Source organism: Acinonyx jubatus, chromosome C2, assembly GCF_027475565.1.
Source record: "Acinonyx jubatus isolate Ajub_Pintada_27869175 chromosome C2, VMU_Ajub_asm_v1.0, whole genome shotgun sequence".
Taxonomy (NCBI): Eukaryota; Metazoa; Chordata; class Mammalia; order Carnivora; family Felidae; genus Acinonyx; species Acinonyx jubatus.
Window position 1 is genome coordinate 150,942,344 of NC_069384.1, and position 14,858 is coordinate 150,957,201.

Here is a 14,858-nt window from a genome sequence, read left to right on the forward strand (position 1 = left end):
AAAACCATAAATGATGTTCCAGTCCTTTGTTTAGAAATGCCTAATTCAAAAACTCCCAAGTTGCTATAGATTGAATGTTTGAATCCCCCCCCCCCCCCCAAGATTCATGTTAAAGCCTATCCCCCAACGTGAGGCACCTGGGTGGCTCAGTCAGTTAAGCGTCTGACTTCGGCTCGGGTCATGATCTCGCGGTTTGTGAGTTCGAGTCAGCATCCAGCTCTGTGCTGACAGCTCAGAGCGTGGAGCCTGCCTTGGATTCTGTGTCTCCCCCTCTCACTGCCCCTCCCCATGTTCATGCTCTGTCTCTGCCTCTCAATAATAAAAAAAAATTTTTTTAATTTTTTTAAGCAAAACAAAAATAAACCTGTCCCCCAATGTGACGGTATTAGGAAGTGGGGCCCCTGGGCAGGGATCAGATCATGAAGGTGGAACCTTCATGAACGGGATAAATGCCCTTAAAAAAGAGGCCAGAGAAAGAAAACTCCTGCCTTTCTGCCACAGGACGTATCCTGAAAAGGCATCTATGCACCAGGAAGTGGCCCCTCCCCAGACACCAGGTCTGCCAGTGCCATGACTGTGGACTTCTCAGTCCGTGGACCTGTGAGAAATAAATGTTCCATGTTTATAAGCCACCCAATTTTGTTACAGCAGCGTGAAGAGACTAAGACACAAGTCAACAAGGAGATGGTTCTCTACCAAAACTCACACGCACCTGCCCCGAACAAAGTGACTATACAATTAATTCCTGTTAGGTGCAAGTGATTTTCACCAACCACTTGCTAATGTAATGTCTTACCAGCATCTAACACCTTTCGAGGTGAACTGCTGGGTTCCTGGCAGTAAATGTACTGCACCAACCTTTCCGTGTGCTGCTGTCACGAGGTCTTGGAGACGGCCTTGGGTTCAGAGCCCCAGCGCCAGGATCTCTGTGCTGGAATCACAGCTCTCTCTGTGGCAAGTCACGGTCAGAGTGGAAGGCCAAGTCCTCAGCAGTCTGCAATCTACGATGCAAACACGTCCTGTTAAGTACTGGTGGAGAAACTGTCCTTTCTCGGGCATCAAGGGGGGACACACGTACAGGGGAGGGTCTTCAAGAAAAGGTCCCAGACGGGTCTGAGACCCTGACACTGACCACAGTGCAAGATGAAAGGCTTTGTCCTTCTTGCTGGAACAAGTCATTGAGAAAATGTCACCATCATTCTTGATCAAGGTGAACTGAATGTGCTGTACCTTGTTCTGAAAGAAAAGGCCGCCTGCCTGCACTGGGGGAAAATGAGCAAGTCCTAGGATTAAGGGATTATCACTCCTCCCCCAACCCCACGATGAAAATCCAGCTTGTTCACTTTCTCAGGGGTTGGCAAACCACAGCCTGCAAGCCAAATCCAGCCTCCCACCTGCTTTTGTAAATGAAGCTTTACTGGAACACAGCTCTGCTCATTGACTTACGTATTACGTACGATTGTACTTATACGACAGTGACGGAGGGCGGTTGTGGCAGAGACTGGATGGCCTATAAAGCAGAAAATACTTACTATTTGACCCTTTCTAGAAAAGGCGTGCTGACCCCCTACATACTTTTTGATATGCTTATCTCCATAAAGGAGTTAGTAGGAAGTCATATGCAAATGTTACTAAGAGTCCACAATTTCTACCTTAGGACAAGCTATGTAAAGAAGGTAAGAAGTCATGTCTGTTGTCAGAAACCCTTTGGTGGCACAAAATTTTGCCCCTTAAGTAAATCCTGATTTAAAAAAAAGCGGGGGTGGTGGTTAAGAAGACCCTCTTCCCTTGCTGGAACAGGTGTCCTCAGAGGAGTCAGCTGTGGGTTATGTAGGAAGACCCCCCCCCCCCGGTCATCTACCCACCCCCTCCCCGAGCTCCCCACTTTTTATCACAAAATAAGATACACCAGGAGCGCTAAGGTGCACACTGTCTGTACTGAGGTTCCACCTCGAGGCAGAGGTTAGGGAATACTTGGATACTGAATACTGTGTTTGCTAGAACAGAGTGTATGAAACCCTCTGAACAGTTGCCATCTCTTGCTGTCCAGAAGACGCTCTCTCATTAAGTGTAAAAAAAAAAAAAAAATCAGAGTATGGTCTACTCCAGAGAGAAGAGGCATCTCCAAGTTGGCAGACTCCTGAAACATACACCATGAAGTATTCTTTTGTTTCCATACTTCTTCTAACTTGGTCATGCTGATTTTGAAAAAAAAAAAAAAAACATCTTTCCAAATGGTTAGCATTTAGCTATCTTGACAAACAGTTCCTCATGATATTCACCCAGATAGTGAGAGGCCTGAGAAAATTGAAACTTAAAAGCTTAAGTTATGGGAAACTGAAACCTAACCAAGCTTAACCAGCTTGTTCCGCTTCTGTACAATTGCTTGGCGCGCCCATGTATTCCTGATCAATCATTATTGCCTGGCACATCCGTATATTCTTGATCAACCATTGTTACTTGGCACAGCCGTGTACTCCTGATCAATCATTGTTGCCTGGCACATCCATGTATTCCTGATCAATCATTGTGATACCCGTACCCCCGGTTGTGGTCTGACCTAAAGGCAGGAACCAATCGAATACTGTTAAGTGTCCAACTTTAAACACCAACCAATCGCAGCTCTGTAACTGTGGAAAATTCCTGATTTCCCCATGACTTGTTTGTACCTGTCTATAAAAGGGGTGTAAAAACCTCTCTCAGGGCCTCTTGGCGTCACCGGCAACGGGGGCGCAGAGGTCCAGGTTCGAACCTGCAATAAATGACCCTTGCTGCTTAGCTTTGACTCTGGACTCTGGTGGTTCGTTTTTGGGGGTCTCTTAGACTCGGGGCGTTTCAACAGAACATCATTTCCTAACTATTTTGAAATACAGTTCAACTTAGGAAACAGCACTATAAGCAAATTTTATACAGTAAATAAACTTTATTTATTCTTCCAAGATGACATTGCCAACAGTCACAGATCTGCATACAATACAGTATTGACTATTTACAATTTACAGTAGTATTTTTTTCCTCTGAAAAATATAAGTACAAAAGCTAAGTAAACAATGAGGTACTGCTATTTGGATTTATCATATGTATAGCTTAAAGAACTTTAGCAAATATTCAACAAATCTGGATAAAATATTCAATTAAATGCTCTAATTTACCAGAAAAAAAGCCACTACGTTTCACCTCAAAATGTATTGCACAAGTCTTTAAAAAAAAAATCACCCTAAAAATAAATAGGAAGGGCAAGCAGTTCTTTAAAAAGAGGGACAAAAAGAATGGAAGAGAGGAACATTCAATGAGCCCATAAGTCAGGCTGAGTTATTCAAGAAAATCTCTTAAACGACATAAAACTCGTCCCAAGAAAAAAACTGAAGAAAAAAGAAAAAACTGCCACCATTTCTCCACTGGTATAATCAATCTGAAAGGCAGTCTGCAGTATTAGCTGTGGGCCAATGTCAGATTTTTCTTGGTCTTTGGCTCCATAAGGGGCCCTGAATAACAGCTTGCTTCTCCAAGAGGCAGATGCAGACAGTCCTCCACGCTGGCCCAACATCACCACCCCATTTCCTCAAGACGATGATCGGAGCCATGACTGCAAAAGGAGAAAGGAAAGAGGGTAAAGTTAAAACGGAACTATATTCTACGGTCTAGGGAATGAAGTAGAAATATTCTAAATGGTAAACCCTAAAAAAAATCTTCTAAAACTTAATGTTCTCGGAATGGTCTGACCTATGTAGTCCGTGGTCCTGGAAAACAGGATGCTTCCGCGAAAACTGTAACTGCCACCTTCCACCAGGTTGTACCTGGAGAAGCCAGGAGGCGGCGGGCTGACTTGCGAGACCCTCACAAGGCCCCAGCTGCTCAGACTGCAAGAGGACACACAGCTCTTCCCTCTTCTCTTTGTGCCGATCTTTCTACGTATCGCAATTCTCCCGGGATGACATGCATGGCAGCAAAGGATGGGAAATGAACAAACTCAATCTTAAAGACTAAAAATGCTGAGAGAAACAATGGTGATGAGTGATTCCTAATAAGGTTTCTCTGATTAAAACACTGAAGCCAGTAGCCCGGGTAAGTTAGAATGCCACAAAAATAAATTACCAAATAAGATTAATGGAGATGAACTTTTTACACATTATTTAGCAGAAAGAGAAAGTTTTAAAGTCTTCTCCATTTGTAAATGAAAAATATAATCCACTGACACTCGTGACGTACTCCCCATAGTGTACTATGTATAAAACCTGCTCAATAATCATGTTGGTCCTAGAAGCCTAGAGAAGATGAAAGATCTTCTGTCATATTTAAGTTCCTGTGTCAGACAGTATTTTGAAACTTGGCTTGTGCTGTTTGTGGAAAAAGAAATTCACGCACAATTCAATAATGCTGCACAGTGTCCATGTCACGTAAGACAAAAAAAAAAAAAAAGCTGGGAGAACATTTCTAGTTTAAAAGAGACTAGAGAAATTGGGGCGCCTGGGTGGCTCAGTCGGTTGAGCGTCCGACTTCGGCTCAGGTCATGATCTCGCGGTTCATGAGTTCAAGCCCCACGTCGGGCTCTGTGCTGACAGCTCGGAGCCTGGAGCCGGCTTCGGATTCTGTGTCTCCTCCTCTCTCTGCCCCTCCCACGTTCATGCTCTGTCTCTCTCTGTCTCTCAATAATAAATAAACATTAAGAAAAAAAATTTTTAAAAAAAGAGACTAGAGAAACATGACAATGACATGTGATGTGCAATCTCGGAGTAGATCATGGAATTTAAAAGTCTGTGAAAGACATTATTTGAAAAACTGGAAAAATGTGAATATTTACTATATACCAAATAACAGTATGATGTTAAATTTCCTGAGAGTGATAAATGTATTGTTGAGTTTGTAGGAAAATGTCCTTTTCTTAAAGATATTTGCTGAAGTATGTAGTTTTCTTTGCAAGTAACTGTCAAATGTGTGCGGGCACAAGTGTTTGCAAGCAACGGTCACGCCATTACAGACGGGAGGATATATATGCAGAGAGAGAGCAAGTGAGAAAATTTTAAAAACGTTAGGAATTGGTGAATATCGGTGAAGGGTATACAGGTATTCACTGCACTAGTTTTACTAATCCTATGTTTGAAATGTTTTAAAATAAAAGTTGACATAGTCAATTGATCAATCAACAGAAATGCTGGAAGCGTGGTCACTTCCAGTGATAAAGGACAGTACTGAAATGCAAGAATACAATGACAAGCATGATGCAGTGTTTGCAACATACAAAAACAAGGGGGGAAATGTTAAGGGATTTATGAGACTAAAGATAGTTCTAGACAATCACTAAGGCAGGTTAACTGATACACAGTAAAACTGAAATGAGACTCGAATGTGGGCATAAATGATTTTTAAAGCTAAGAGGTTGAAAAAGAAAAGCTGTCTACTGGCATTTGAAACCTTAATCCCATTAGCTGAATACTAGTTGAATTAACAATCACAATTAACAATCGAATTATTTCAATTATAATTAAGCTCTACTAATTGCAATCGAGCTTGTTTGTGATTTGTAAAAATTCCAGCCAAGTCTGAGGCAAAGATGTACAAAGATGTACCCTAAACTTTAGGGGGTGCCAAGTCTAGCTAATAGCATGACTACTACACGGAGGCCACGGCAGAGGGGTTTAAACGGTGAAGACCCATGACTGTGTGGAAACAATCTAGATGCCTCCAGTTCAGTTAACAATATGTTAATTACTAACAGCCACACTCAATTGAAGCAGGCTGCCCAAGGGTCTCCTGGGGACAGATGTTTTCTTGTTACACTGTACCATCCCCGGAAGTAATAAAATGATACTTCTTTTAAATCAACTTTACTAGCCTTCACGATTTCAGGCTATAGCCTTGATAAGTGGACCTTATGATGTTTTGAAATCTGGTTTCGTGAAGTGTATCACTTCACTTCTATCTAGAAAATGATTTTTCATTTCTCTCTCACAATTTTTATTGATTTCCAAGACTATGCTTGGGAAATAAAAACAAAAAAGATTATAAAATATATAATTTCTTTGAGTTGATAAAATTTCCAAGAGCAATTTTAAAACTTTCAATTACTATTTAAAGAAGTAAAACTTCCTAAAATTGTATAACTCTTCCGGTGGTGGTGATTATTAATCTATTTATTAATCTATAAAACAAAATTAACAGAAAACACTTATATTAACACATAGCATAATCATGTATTCATTAAACGAAAGAGCACAAGAATTCCAGCAAAATGGTTAGTATCATGCAACACATTTGATTTTTGCACAAAAGACACAAGACATTATTCTTCACTCACCACATGCTAACTAAGCACAGACTGATGGTTTACTCAGAAGATACCACTGCGAGGTGAAGAATACTATAAGCCAGGAAGAAAAAAAAGCTTATTGGGTTAGTTTTAAGACTTAATACAACATAGAGATTATATGTGTATATGAACTTCAAAGGACTAAACAGAATGTACTTAAAATTTTCTCAAATCTCCCCCAAGTCAAGGGAGGCTAGGCAAAGTATAAGGAACCTGTAATAAGTCCCACCCATCCTAAGAAAATATAGTAATTTGTAGCTGAGATTTCATTTGCAACTTTAATTTGAAAATGTAAGCAACTTAATTAAAGATGCTTTCACACTTTAAGTAAATACTTATATAACATTAACTGGGTATGATTATTTGCCTTATAGAAATATTTTTCATAATTCCATTAAAGTACACATGAAATTTGGTTTATATAATATCTATCAATTTACCATCAAAAATCGGGGGGAAATGGTGATGAATGTGAATACAGTAGGTCTATATGTTGAATTATCATTCCTAATATATGTCAGTTTTATCACTGAGTAATTTGCTTATAATTCAACAGTATATCATCAGGAATGGTTCCAGCAAGGATAACCCAAATTGAAATTTCCATGCAAAGGGACCCAATCTCAAACATAGTTTTTACTGTAGCAACCTTCTTAAATTCATTCTTTGTCCTATCTAAAATGGTCATAATCTAAGATTATTGATTAGCTTTTTGGTTTGTTAAAAGAGCATCAGTAAAAAAAAAGGGGATTATTTATAAAATGAGTCTATTCTTAGCGTGACCAACCTCAGAAGCATCATTTCATTTACCTTATTTAAGGGTACAGTTAGTAAGAAGCAACGAAATCAAAAGACAAACTAGAAAATAATATTTGCAACACAGCACACAACACAATAAGGTCAATACCCTCTTGAAAAACTTGCGGAAGTATGCAAAATACATATATGTGCATGCTCCCTGCGTCTGTGCTTGTACGTCCTCAACAACTGCAAACAACCTAAGTGTCCATGAATAGGAAACTGGTGAACTACACTGTATGTAGGACACCCCTGTAATCATACAATCGGCCATTGAAAAGGATAAAGTACATCAATTTGTAATGAGGTGAGATAAAACAAAAATATGTTAAGTGAAAAAAGCAAGCTGTTGCATTCTGCCGTTTTTAGAAAATAATTAAGTGATTAAAAACATAACTATAAGTATATATTTATAAAGCTTAGAAACCCTGGGGATATTCACCAACTATTTACAAAGATGATTGTGGCATGGTGGGAAGTGTTGGGAGGCTGAGAACACGAAAGTCTCCCTCTCTATGTAACAGGATTCTGAATCGTTCGCAACGTCTTCTTTTGCAATGATCACATATTATGTAATTCTACCAGAATCAAGAGTCTAACCACTTTCGAGACAACAGATGTGCACTTTATCTGTACAGTTGTTTTGTTTTGTTTTGTTTTCACTTCACAGCAGCTCTATTTGCACCTGTTTCCTGATCCACCTTCCAGGTATCCACTGAGCCCGCGCAAAGGTAGGCCTCTTCTGGGATGGAAGAGTTTTCCAGCTAACAGTGCTGAAAGGTGTGGATGAATCTGTTAACTCAGAAGAGATTTTTAGAATTCCAACCGAAGGGAGAAAAGTGCGAAACACGAAGTACAGACGGGTCAAGGGCAAGCATGGATCGAGAACTGGACACAACACAAAGGATCAATGCGAAAGGAAAGTAAAACACAAAGGCAACAGAAAATCAATTTTTAAAAATGACTAGAGCGGATGGGATGAAAAGAAGCCAAAACGTCCCCATCAGAAGAGAAAAATTTTCTTTCAACGAGGTCATCAGGAAAATAGCCGTCTAGGTGAAATAACGTCGCCTTCCTAGCACCCTGAAAAGGAAAATGCATTTCTAGAAACATTTTTCAGAAGAGATGTCTATATAACAAAAGAACCTCTCAATTTCAAGAGATGATTTAGCACCTGATTGAAACAAACTTTCTTAATAAAATTACCCTGAATAATAACACTCTCCTTTAATAACAACAATCTGACGGCGTACTTTTAGGGCACTTTTCTTCAGCACAAAATAGACGAGCCCAAGACTTTTGTATTCACTCTTGCTCCTACCCTGTTACTCAAATATCCAGTCTGCTCTGCCCGTCCAAACTGCCTAAACCATCACAAAATGAGGCACAATAAGCAAGAGCTGAGAGAAGGTAAAAGGCTGTTCTCACGAAGATAAAAGTGTGTGCATTTGGTACGTGCGTTTTCTTTTGAACTTCTGCCTATTGTATAGAAGGCAATTTTTTCCCAGTTGAAACAAATCCAAAACTTCAAAATCTACAAATAATTGAGAACTTTAGAAGGAAAGAAGCCTTAGGAATAGAACGATCCACCGTGCTCATTTTACGAGCAAGGGCCAGAAACATGGAAAGGGCCTGCTCCAAGTCTACCAGGGTTGGGCTGGTGAGATCCACATTCACCACAGCAGTGCCACTCGCTCTGATGGGGACAATTTCTGAGATGACGTCATTCCTGTGAAATGACCTGCCTGTCCTACTGACGTCTTTAATGACCGATCTCACACACAGTAATATTAACTCACCAACCTAAGTCTCCTTTTCTAGGAAACACTAATTCTACACCCACATGTTGCTCTCTGGTGGCTAAGGGATCGTCACCACCACCCCTGCCACCATCCCAAAAACCCAGGGCAGGCACTATAGTCTGGCCTTCCAATAATGCTAACAAAATGATGTTCGTTTTGTGAAGAACCTGAGGCTCTGAGACTTGTCAATGAAGGACGTAGGATAGTCCCTCCCTACACATCACAGCCTTCAGATAAACCAGAATTTAATTATGCTCTACAATTTAATCTTACTTGACAGATAACGACTTCTCATCTATGAAATGTAATCTTGAAATTAGGTTAAACTCTGAAACCACTTATTAAGTAATAACTGTTGTGATCTAGAATGGGGTGTTTCGAATACAGACTGTAAAACTCACTGAGGGGAGGGGAAGTAAAATAAAAAGGGGATACACTGAGAAAGATCTTACCAGCAGTCACAGAAATGTTTGGCCGATGCCAAAAAGCTAATGCGTAATCACCAGAGTCATGAAGCCAGTTTTTAGACGGTCTCCTCCTACAATACCCAGTAAATACTGCAAGCACTGATGTGGCTGCACGCTGTCAGCTCTCAGCGCAGTTCACACTCTCTCTCCAGCATCCCAAATATTAATGGATGGGGAGGGCAGCTCTGAAACGTGTTCGGGGTTGTTTTGGTTTACTTTTCCCAGCCTTTCAGCCTTCACAGCTAAAAATAACAAAGCACTCAAGGTTGCTGATTTTAAATACGAGGGAAAACATAGCTCCACATTTATAACAAATTACAGAAGAGATCCATTTGGAACATACGTTTAAAGCTAACACGACTAAGTAGTTTTTAAATGTTCACTTAATAAACTGCTAAAAAGGCTAGTTTTCTATATATTTATATATCTTTCTATTGGAAAGATAGTTTCTATACTTACATTGAAAGAATATAAATATCTTTCTATTGGATATCTTATCTTTCTAGTAGAAGAAGATATGTCACTCTTTTTTGCAGTGTTTTTTCCTAATCAGCTACGGACACTGGACAGGAGTAAGAAACAGGCTGTAATTCCAAGACACCTGTTCAAAGATAATGATTCTTATTGCTCATTTTATGAATGACACCGGTCTTAAAGGCAAATGTGTCTCTTGGTTCAACCTCCTCAATCAACAACAATCTTAATCTTCCATCAAATATAAAAACACAATCATGAATCACTATCAAGTACCAAGAATCTCAAACCAACGAAGAGTGACTCAAATTGATTTACAGGCCATCAGTGGGCCTCACTTCATGCTCATTATAAGTTATTTCCTATTTCCTAAGCATCTACTTTTATTATCTGAATTACATGGCTTAGCATATCTTTCATTCATGCATGATAAATGGGTACTACCTCTTCCCCCGAAAATTAAAGGCTCCACAGGGTCAGCAACCATTATCTTCCACGTCTTCAATGCTCCTATACCGGCCACAACAAGCAGGAGAGTATGTGTGTGCTGACTGCACTCATTCATTAAGCAAAAGATAATGACGGATAAGACTCTGCTTAAAGTAGCAGTGGAAAGAGCGGTACTTTCTTCCTGGGCAAATCAGCCTCTGAGACAAGGGAGGATTATTTCAGGAAGGAATAAACAGTCACCATTTCATTCCTATCCAGAATGAATACCACTTTATTCGGGAATAAAGAATGTAATGGTTTTCAAAGATTTCTTTTTAGTGAAACTAAAAAAAAAAAAAAAAAAAATTCCATCTCCTTTAAAAGGTTTTTTTTTAACATGGTTCACTATTTACATGTATCAATTCAATTAATTTCCTTCAAGGCGAACCAGTCTAAGACTGCATGTGTGTATGGGGTGAAGGGGGATGTTTCCCACCATATCTGCCGTGGCCATGACTTAGGATGAATCTACACTGTAAAGCAAATCCGGATAAAATGTAGCCCAACAATGAGAGTTTGCCATACTGCAACATCAAGATGATAAAGAGGCCATGGGAGAATGAACAAAGGTGCATTAGATCATTTAAAAATATTTTCTTAAACAGGCCATAATGACAGAATCATGTTGACAGGTTCCAATTGCACTGGAGAGTTTTATTTACACAAAGGCAAATTCAGTGAGGAGAAAAACTACTCTGAGCAACTGCATTTTACAACTGTTTGCTATAATTTAAAACAACATTCTATTGGTGAAGGGCATACATTATAGTGACATACTTCTTATAAAAAATATGTATAACCAGAGGGGCTCAGCTGGCTCGGCTGATTAAGCATCCAACTTTTGTTTCGGCTCAGGTCATGATCTCAGGTTCATGAGATCGAGCCCCATCTATACTGCACTGACATTATAGAGCCTGCTTGAGATTCTCATTCTCTCTCTCTCTCTCTCTCTCCCCCTCCCTCTCTGCCCCTCCCCTACCTCTCAAAATAAATAAATAAACATCAAAAAAAATGTATAACCAGAAATAACTACAGAGGTATAACAATGTTTTTCAGGCCACTAGATACCAGGGAGGAATAACTTTCCAAAAAACACTTAATGTTAGCCAAAATAATTGTAACTGTCTCAGAAAATATACAATAGGTATATGACAAAATATGCAATAAAGTACTAGGACAAAGGTCAGGGATGCAGGGATGACCTTGGAGAAAGCAATGCATCAGAAGAGAGAAGCCATACCTGGCTGGCTCAGTCAGTAGGGATGCAATTTTTTTTTAATTTTAAGCAGACTCCACGCCCAATGTAGGGCTTGAATTTATGACCCTGAGATTAAGAGTTGCACGCTCTACCCACTGAGCCAACCAGGAGGAGCCCTGGGATGCAGCTCCAGGTATCTGGCCTGGAGAAGAAAAGCCTTCCATTCAGGCCATTGACAGACTTTTTGGTTGAGTTCCATAGGTAAAAACCAGAAGAAATTGGTGACCACTACTAGGAAGGAAGACTGGGGCTCAAGATAAGCAAGAACTTTTGTTAAGAGACGTAGTCTGTTGAATTAAGATAGGATGCTTTAGGAGGTAATGACTTAGTCCTTACTGGAGATAGTCAGACACAGGCTAACCCATCACTAAGGAGAAGACCTTTGCTTGCTTCAGTGAGGAGAGAGAAGAGAACAGCGGTGCTGAAATCTTAAAACAGGTAGAGAAATGGGGGGAGGACGTGGAGGGTGATGCAGGCTACCAGCAAGACAAGACAAGGAAGGAGAAAGAGAAAGCTGAGGCAAGACCCGAGACTTCCCAACAAATTTCACACTATGCTTAGAATGGATCTTTTCTTACTGCACTTAAGTGCAGTAAGAGTGCACTTACTGCACTTTCCTACTGCCAGTAGGCCCAGAGCAAAAAGAAGTCAGGCAAGAGGATGTTGCATCATTTATGAAGTGTGTATTTATTTCATTTCAATCACATCTGACTTCACACAAAGGTTTCTAATAATTCCGTTACCTACATCTCCCTTGCTGGGTATCTCAAAAGCTCAAAAATGCTTACATTCTTTCAGTCAGAATCACCGTATTTGAAAACCACTACGGAGGATAAGGAAATGTAATACAGAACATCTAACATCATGGTGTAATCTGATTAAAAATTATTACTGGATATACCAGGACAAATGCCTTTTCTGTCCTTTCCATAAACAGCCCGGGTTCTGGAAATCCCAGATAGCACGTGTAGGTGTTAACCTCATAAAAGCTATTGAAAAAGACCGTTCTTTCCTTGAAGACACCAATTCCTATTTGCCCTCGGTTAAACTTTCTTAATGTAGATTCGCTCTCAGTTTTTACGCTACAGTACAATAAAAATGAAACATTTAAAATGTCTTTGACCACCTCAGAGTCTTTGTAAATGAAACAGAGCATGCGATAAAGTCAGAGATTGCGATAAAGTCATCTTCTATCCGTAGCCTACTTTTAAAGCTTACCATTAGCCGAGCATCTTCTCTTTCCAAAATTTTCTGAGTCTGATCATCAGGGAACTTCAGGACAGTGGTTATAACCTTCGCCATGGTCTACAAGAAAAACAAGAGATGATCACAGACAGTTGAGCAGATGACGTTTCACCCATTCTGACATGTTCTGCTGGTGGGATTCTTTAGTGCTCTCAATGGAAGCCACGACCAAAGAAGTATGATGTGAAGATATTAGTCAAGGAAATAACAGCCAACACTAGAATTTCAATTTAAAAGGACTCTCCACAATGCCTGGGTTGGTATTATTTCAAGAAGATGCAATTACAATAGCATGAAGCTATATAAAGTTCTAATGCTCTTGGCCCTTTATCGTATTAAAATGGAACTTTATTACTCATTCATTTTATAAGGCTTTTCACTTATAGAAATCTATCTAGAAAGTAATGTATTGCCAAGCTCTAAATCATCAGAAGTTCAGCTTTAACTAAATCACATCATATATCTCATAAACATGGGCTACTGCATGAACATGAACATGCTTAGTAGGTATTTTTTACAACATGCAGCACATCAGCCTAATAGAAATACAAATTACATTTTAAATAAACACGAGATGTTTTGTTGGGTAGAAAACATGATGAATCGAAACATTACACATGGTGGCTTGCAAAACAAGATCATAAATTGTGCAGATCTAAATGCATATACCGTAAGTCAGACTGTCACCCATAAGCTCGTGGAAAATTCTCCTCAAAGGTTGAAATTCCCTATTTTGTATCAAGATGAGATGTTTTGAGGGAGACAGAGAGGAAAGAAGATACCTTATGAAATAAGACACACTCACGAAATAAGTAGGATAACAAGTTCAGTGCTTACATACAAATTCAGGTGCTAGTGCTCTCCCCCAAGGATGTCCACAGAGGACGGCAGGGGCACCTAGGGAACTCACTGTAACGTTCTTTGTTCACGGTTACACACGCTGTGTGTGTGCGTGTGTGTGTGCAGGGGGTGGGGCTGGGGACTAGAGAAGGTCACTGAGGAAAAGATGACACAATAATCAAAAATTTTACATTTCTCGGGGTGCCTGGGTGGCTCAGTCGGTTAAGCTTCCGACTTCGGCTCAGGTCATGATCTCATGGCTCGTGAGTTCGAGCCCCACGTCGGGCTCTGTGCTGACAGCTCAGAGCCTGGAGCCTGCTTCAGATTCTGTGTCTCCCTCTCTCTGCCCCTCCCCCATTCACGTTCTGTCTCTCTCTGTCTCTCAAAAATAAATAAACATTAAAAAAATTTTTTTAATTTTACATTACTCACATCATTAGAAAAAAAGGTAGAATTATCGCCAGGAAGGAAAGAAACTAACATTTTTTAAATTCCTATTATGTGCTAAGCCTAGGCCAGGCACTTTACATACTTCTAATATTTGTTTCAACTAACAGATCAACTAATACTATTCTTTAATCACAAACCCCATACGTGGCAAGGTTTCAGCACCCTTCCCTCCTTTTACCTTTGCCTCTGCCATTCTGAGAATCAAAAAAAAAAAAAAAAAAAAAAAAAAATTACCATTTAAACTCTTGGAGAATTCCAAAGGCATTTTACAAAAACCCTCATCCTTTAAATTGTATTGCCTAGACAGAACAGTCTTCACGTTAAAGCGAAATCGAGAAACTAAGCATATATGTGGCCTTAAAAGGCAAGAGAAAATAAGAAGTGGCTAAGTTTTTCCGTATTCTTTTTATTAACACTCTGAAGCAATTTTAAATGGTTTTGGTATACTGTCTACGAAGACTGTTTTTAGGAAGCAACAAACACCTAGAATTTAGGGACTCATGATTATAGGAACGTTTCTTTACTGTCAATAGCTTGTAAGGTTCAAAGCACCCAAGAGTCCGTTTATATTCACTATGAACCACACACACACATGCAAGTATGTCTGTCAAAAGACCCCAGAACTGTCGCTAGGTGTTTCTTCACGTTTCTAAACGTTAATGAGGAACCCACCTCTAAATTCACCAGTGATCCTGAATCTGCAGCAGATTACCCAGCAAAGACTTAAA

General features: G+C 39.7%; 1 protein-coding gene across 11 annotated transcripts in view; it reads right to left on the reverse strand.

Annotated features, from left to right (window-relative positions):
* Positions 1-2,903: 2,903 nt before the first annotated feature.
* GOLGA4 (golgin A4) overlaps positions 2,904-14,858 on the reverse strand; it is a 118,829-nt gene continuing 106,874 nt past the window's right edge. For 9 of the 11 annotated variants that reach the window (XM_053221705.1, XM_053221704.1, XM_027040657.2 and 6 more), the window contains 3 exons: positions 12,814-12,900; positions 6,296-6,358; positions 2,904-3,586 (listed from right to left, as the gene is read on the reverse strand). In XM_053221705.1, the coding sequence (XP_053077680.1) occupies positions 6,329-6,358; positions 12,814-12,900 (117 nt within the window). In that variant the 3' untranslated portion in view covers positions 2,904-3,586; positions 6,296-6,328. The remainder of the gene's footprint in view (positions 3,587-6,295; positions 6,359-12,813; positions 12,901-14,858) is intronic. The other 2 variants (XM_027040661.2, XM_027040653.2) reach the window with 1 other exon arrangement.